This window comes from Miscanthus floridulus, chromosome 16 (genome assembly GCF_019320115.1).
Source record: "Miscanthus floridulus cultivar M001 chromosome 16, ASM1932011v1, whole genome shotgun sequence".
In the NCBI taxonomy this organism is placed as follows: domain Eukaryota; kingdom Viridiplantae; phylum Streptophyta; class Magnoliopsida; order Poales; family Poaceae; genus Miscanthus; species Miscanthus floridulus.
In genome coordinates, this window is record NC_089595.1 from 85,017,924 (window position 1) to 85,024,873 (window position 6,950).

At 46.7% G+C, this 6,950-nt stretch overlaps 1 protein-coding gene across 1 annotated transcript; it reads left to right on the forward strand.

Moving 5' to 3' along the window:
• The first annotated feature begins 647 nt into the window (after nucleotides 1–647).
• LOC136514127 (uncharacterized) lies at nucleotides 648–1,418 on the forward strand. The gene has a single exon (XM_066508115.1). It carries the CDS (start codon nucleotides 757–759, stop codon nucleotides 1,102–1,104), a length of 348 nt encoding a protein of 115 aa, XP_066364212.1. The 5' UTR covers nucleotides 648–756; the 3' UTR covers nucleotides 1,105–1,418.
• Nucleotides 1,419–6,950: the final 5,532 nt, after the last annotated feature.

The window sequence follows — 6,950 nt, forward strand, 5'->3', positions numbered from 1 at the left end:
GGCACGAACCTACTGGCGCGGGGAATCGTCCGAACGCACGGAACCTAGGAGCTCCCGTAGTCGAGGCGGGTCAGTCCCTGTGGGGAATATACCCCTTAGATTCGGGGCACCCTCGTCCCACGAAATCGAGGGGACAGGGTCATCCCCGGTACACGGCATGGTCCTCCGTCTTCGTGTTGGGGGAGCGGGCAGGCGGCTACGTCTGGAATGGGTAGACGTGGTCCTAGGGCGAGCGGCGCCGACGCTTGAGCGGGTGGACACGGCTCTTGGGGCAGGTGGCGGCGGTGCCTGGGGCGGGTAACCACGGCGTGGGTGGCTAAAAGCGAAGACGGTGCAGGGAAGATAACCTTGTCTTGTGGGGCCCACTGCTAAGGTGTTAAAATTCCTTTCATCCTCTAACCCTTCGATCCTCCTACTAAACAGAACGATCCCGTCCAGTCAACCAAACAGATAACAAGGGGCTTGTTCGGCTAGTATTAAAATCGGCTGATAAACCGGCTGAAATTGTTTTATTGTGAGAGAAAAATATTGTAGAAGCCGACTGATAAGTTCAAGCGAACAGGCCCAAGGACCGTGACATTCCTATAATCTGACCCATAAAAACTGACCTCATATGGAATAAGAGGAGTGTTGCGAAGAAGGTCCGAGCCAACCAAACCAAACTCCCCCTGGACCGAGACCAAAAACTGGTGAGTAGTGATCGAACACAACCATTTCCCACCAACTACCTTTCACCTCACACGTCGCGATTCGCTGATGGAAGGCCTCATCCCGCTCCTCTACAAGGCCATCAAAGACCGGCGGAGCCACGCCGGTGGCGGCGGCCGTGCCTACCGCACCGGAGGTGCCCTCCCCTCCTCCGCGGCGCCCGTGGACCTGGACGACCCCGAGCAGAGGAGGCGGTGGCTGCAGCAGGAGCTGCGGTCCCCAGTCCACGCGGCGACGACGGCGGCCGAGGCAGAGGGGTCGCTGCTGCACCGGCGGACCCTGTCGCTGGAGGAGCTGGCGGGCGAGGTGGGGCTCTCGCCCGACCGGCGGCTCATCCGGGTGCCGCTGCCCAAGGCCCGGAGCGTCCGCGCCTTCGCCTGCATCGGCGCCGCCTGATCGCCGCCTGAATCGAGCGCGCGCGGGCGCTGGGCGGAGGCATACGTTAGGATTGTTCATGAGCATAGCAAGTTCGTCAAGTTTACGATTACGTATACAGTATATAGGTGTTGTTGTTAATTGTGTTGGAATTGGAGAACTCGAGATTGTATTGTATATGCAAACTAGTGCCCTTTTATTTCGGTTTGTTTTCACGTTCTTGATGAGAGCAGCTGGTAGCTGTGATCTTTTCGTGATTCTTCTCAGTTGTTAAGTACTGTAGTACTCATTGTTAAAGATGGCAACTTTTGTTCAGGCTTCTTTGATTCGAATTGAAGCGAGCCTGCCAAAATCTTGCACCCAGACCCAGCCTGGCAAAGTTTGCACAACAAAAACAAACAGCTTGATTTAATTTGCAGTATGTTTCCACTGGGCGGTGGGCACACCGATCTCGAGTTCTCGACCGCGTATGAATAAACACCGATTTCATCTGGCTGTGCAACACTGGTAGAGATTTCTCCCAGACTCAAAACGCCAAAGCGTTACCAGTATAGCAGTAAGCAACTTACTTTGGCCCTTTCTGGAGGAAGTTGCAAAACCTCCACTCCCTTCTCATTTGCTTCTCTCTTATTTGGCGTGCGTGAAGCTAACGTAGCGGCGCAAGTTTGCGCCCAACAAGCAATTCATACTCGTCGTGTCGTATCTTTAAACTGCCATACCCATATCTCATATCTCTTAGATAGAATAGAATACGATCATGAGTTGAACACCGATTTCCCCTAGAGAGAAAAAAAAACTTTCGAATTTCCAAACACCAGTCTGGCCAGATTTGCGTTTGCTGAATTTTCAGAGGAATTTGCGTCTCTATACAACTTACATGTAAAAATACAACTGTACCTGGCTGGTTGGTCTTGTTCTGTGATGGAGAAGAGAAAAGGAGGCGGCGTGACCGGCCCAGTGAGCCCAGCAGCCGCTCCAGGCGCTACTGGGCCTTGATGACGAGCAAGCCAAGGGCCAACCGGTTGGTGGGTTGGGGATGAGCGACGCGTGAGCTGGCTCCCAGCAAAACCAGGGGTGGCATTGCATTGGCAATGGCATTCAGTAGCGCACACAAGTGTCACACCGCTTGCAGAGTTGGAATTGCAAGGCTCATGTGACCATCTCAACCGTATTTGTCGACATACGGGGAAAATCCCAGTGACACCCTCCCCGGTTAATTACTTTCCGCGTAACGGGGTACTAGGCAAACTTGCATTGCAACCCAAAATATCACCCGTAGTTCCCATTTTACCCCTTCCCCTCCTAATTCCTATTAAACCAAGCCATAGACGGAGGCTGGACCAAAACACCAGAAAAGAAGATACTTTGCAGAGAGAGAGAGAAGAGAGACAACGGGCGTGTACCTGTGTAGGGCTGGAGGTAGGGATCCTCCTGGTGAACGAGCATGTCGCCAAGGGAGTGGATCCACCATGTCGGCAATGGTCCTTTCATTGGGGTCATGATTTTCATCGTGGCGATCACGGCCGGATCCGTGCTCTTCGCCAAGTACTGTGTCGGGGACCGGGCGTTTATGCACACTGGTTATGACTTCGAAGGCTATATGATGCGCAAGTGCCCCGTTTGTGTCGGCCTTCCCAAGCGAACACATCCCCATGTAATGGAGGTAGGCCCTCTTGAGGTTGAGGTTGAGGTTGAGGTTGTGGGAGTAGAAGGGGCATCAGAGCCCCTGCTGCTGCTGCTGCACCTGCTCCTCCTCCTGCTGCTATAGCAGTAGCAGTACCAGCAGCCGCCAGGAGGAGGAGGAGGAGGAGGAGGAGGACAACAAGGACTGGGAGGAGGACGACCACGAGGAGTTGATTTTGAGGCAGCGGAAGCTCTAGGTCTATGAGCTAGGTTTGCATAATTTCTGGGGTCCCTTGAAACTAGTCTTCATGTATTTCTTAAAATATATCTTTTTGGAAGGCATTCAAGGGCCAACAAATCTGATCTTGGAGGATCAAGAATAATGATAAGAATTGGAAGTGTTATCAATTTCCTTATGCATGTGTTTGGGTCATGAAATGATTTGCCTCTTTGTATTCATCTATCGCTTAATTCAAACCGCGAGAGGTAGGTTCGCGCCATCTTGATCTATTTAGCGCCGTTGGATTAAGATCTGGATGGCTAACGCGAGCGCGGGAGGGATGCGTTTGAACAATATATGCATACATGGAATTTACACTTCCCCCCCTCCTCAAACCATAAATTCTAACTTTGAACCACATAGACTTCTTAATCGATGCCGCCTCACACTCCGAGTATGCAACTAAGCTCGTATTATTATACAACACATCTAAATATTGTTTGAATTTGATCTTGGATCAAGAATAATAAAAATTGAGATGTTATCAATTATGTTTGCAGCTAAACTCTGAAAAATATATTTCATCATATATTTATTGAAGCTCATTTGGTACTGAAAATATTATTGTTCTCTTCTACAAACATGGTTAAACTTATGATGATTTAATTTAGGACAATTGAAAAAATCTATTATATTTTAGGACGGAGGGAATATGTATCTATGTGCCATAAATCGTTTATATTCTAGTGTTCATGTGTTGCACCTTGATCCGTTTTGCATTATTTGGATTAAGATGGGTGACTAACGTAGGTGCCCAGGATCGAGGCCTCGCATGTAAACTCCACATATGTGTTGCACCTACACTTTCTTTCTTTCTTTTTTGAAACAAGCATCTACACTTCTATTTTCACCCTACTAAGGTGTTTGGGATCCGGTGACTAAAATTTAGGAGATGTCACGTAAGGGTGTCGTATGGGGTGTTCGGATACTAATAAAAAAATAAATTACAGAATCCGTCAATACTCCACGAGACGAATTTATTAAGCATAATTAACCCGTCATTAGCGCATGTTTACTGTAGCACTATATTGTCAAATCATGGACTAATTAGGCTTAAAAGATTCATCTCGTAAATTAGTCGTAAGCTGTGCAATTAGTTTCGTAATTAGTCTATATTTAATACTCCATGTATGTGTCAAACATCCGATGTGACAGCGACTAAAATTTAGGAGGAGAAATCAAACACCCATAGGCTCTGGTTTTGAGTCACCTACTATTTTTTGCGAGACCTAACTTCTTAATTGATGCCACTGAGTATGCAATTACTACCTCCTTGCCTAAAATAAAGTTATTCTAGTTATTCCTACGGAAGTGATGCTAGTGGTGAGCCCTGCCCAGGTGAATACGGAAAGCATTTTGTTCCCACATAGCCGATGGTGTTAGGAGGGGCAAGCCTTACACTTACTCACCAGTATATTGCCGATTTCTAACGGTACGTGGAACATAATAAAGGTCATGTTTGGATCCTGGGGCTAGAGCTAGTTTGTGCTAGTTTAAGCTCAACTAGCCCAAAAGTATCTAAATAGAAGGGCTAGAGTGGGTTATTTGTAACTAGCTCACCCCAAAAAACTATCCCCAAAAGAGGTGATTATTTGGGCTAGTTCTGGTGGGGCCCACTGAAAACTCTTATTTTTTTTATTACTCCACCCGCACCGGATCCTCGCGACTCCCATCCCCCCGTCGCTTCCCACGCCGAGCGCACCAACGGACGCCTTTGCGACGCTTTTTTGCGGTGACCGGCCGTCCTAGCCGAGCGACCAGAAATCCGCTGGGTTCACAGTTTTCACCTCGCGTTGCCGGGCACGCACAGGCTGCTCCTCGGGCTGTGTAAGCATGCGTGGTTCATGCCGCTACAGACTAGAGTGACAGACAGGAGCCGTGAAGGCTGCAGTTGCTTTCCAGCGGTTCGCGGGCCCCCCTGCCATGCCTGAGATGCTGCAGGGGGCGTTTTCTGATAGCGCTGCGCGGCTGCAATTTGCTTGTGTTTGGTAGAACGTGTGGACGGCGGATTTCGCGCCTCCAAGTGGGTCTCCAGCGCCCGCAGGTCAGTGTGCGGGAGGAGGCCACACAAGAGCCTGCCACACCAAATCCGGCTGCAAAGATGGTTTAAATGAGCCAAATGATTAGAAAAGTACATTTATTGTTAATCTAACCCTTGCATTCAAACACCTCTTGGGCTAGAGTTAGTTCAGGGCTAGTCTAAAGCTAGAAACTAGCTCTAACCTCTAGCCGAGCTAGAGTATCCAAACAGGGCCAAAGTCAAGTAATAGTGGTGATAGAGAGGTAATCACGAAAGTAATATTAATTATAAGAAAATAACAAAGAATAACCAATTTGGAAGGTAATTAATGCATTGAGTGGCACCCAAAGCATGATTTGGAAATTGTAATCAACATGTGGTCAACACAGTAGTAACATAAGTGAGTTGGAAGGAGTTATGATGATCCAGCATCCAGGGCCATCAGATTTGAGGAGACTGCGCGGCCATATCCCAGAAAATCATCTCAATACACGTGGCTTTGTTCGGCTGCTCTAATAAGCCGGCTTATGAGCCTGCTTATCAGTCATGGTACAGTGTTTTTCTCTTTCTACAAATCAGCTGTACAAATCAGCACAAGCGGCTTATAGACCAGCCGAACAGAGCCGAGTCATTTCATCGGTGAAATATTCTTGGGTTAGAAAAAAGAGTGCACATTAAGGATAGACACTTCCATGCTGGGTTTTTCTTTTCTTTTTTCTTCTTCTCGAATACGCAAAAGATTTGCATATCATTGCATTAAGAAAGAAGAGTTTAAACATACAGATAACACACTTCTACCGAACGTCGAAGGAGGTCGACTTAAAACAGCCACAGCTGGACCATACTAGCAAAAGACCTCTAGTTTTGATATTACATAAATGAAAAACCATCAAAACCGACGTAGCGGTGCGAACTAGAAAGTGGCCTTGCATCTTCGTGGCTGTGTTTTTTTTTTCTGTTGTGACAATATTGTGAAAAACTACTTCTAAAACCTTGAGCTTAAGGTAGAAGATTTCAGCCTTGCATGCCCAAAAAATCCACAACGTTTTGATATGGAGTTGGGCCTACTAAAGCTCGTGCAACCACTATGCACCTTATTCAAATAGTTTCTTTTTTCTAAAACTTCTTATATACTTATTAAAGAAAAATAAACGGTGGGTGTTATAAATCGGGTTTGTTTGATATAACTTATAAGCTGCTTAGCCAGATGATGCATTTTTTTTTATAGATTTTTTTAGCCACATTTGTCCCCACATTACCTATCTGTACTAAAACACATGAGCTATGTTAGGGCAGTCCCAATGGTGTATTGATGATGGTTTCTATTCTCATTAAATGACTTGCCACGTAGGTAAAATGCTGACATGGCAACGTAATTAATGAAGAAAGAGAGCACAAATTTTAGAAATGGTTTCCTCATGAAGAAATCAGGTCTTCTCTTGACCCAATGCACCAAGAAACTATGAAATCGTCATTGGGGAGAAACCACCAGTTTTTAGCGGGCTCGTGCCGCACTCCCATTGAAGAAAGAAGATAGAGTTGGGAGAGAGAAAGAGAAAATAATTATTGCTTATAGAAACCATAGGTTGGAAAACAGTATTTTTTTAGTGCGGTATCCTATGTTATAGAAACTACTAGTTTCTTTCATTGGGACGGCACTTAGAGTAGCTTATTTTAACTGTGGTTTTACTTTATTTGACCGCTCTCCTAAACAGCTGGGCATGGGACACTAGTTGCAGCGGTTTAGCACAAAGTAGCAACCGGGAGCAGTAATAGTGGGACCGAGCTTTTCAGAGACGTGGCGTGAAACTATGGTACTACCGTTTCATCTTCTTCTTTTTTTTTTTGAGAGAGGATACTGCCGTTTCATCTTGGAGCAATGAAAACCGCGGGACTGCCTCAGGATTAACAGCTGAAAGATCATTTCGAACCAAAGGGGGAAAA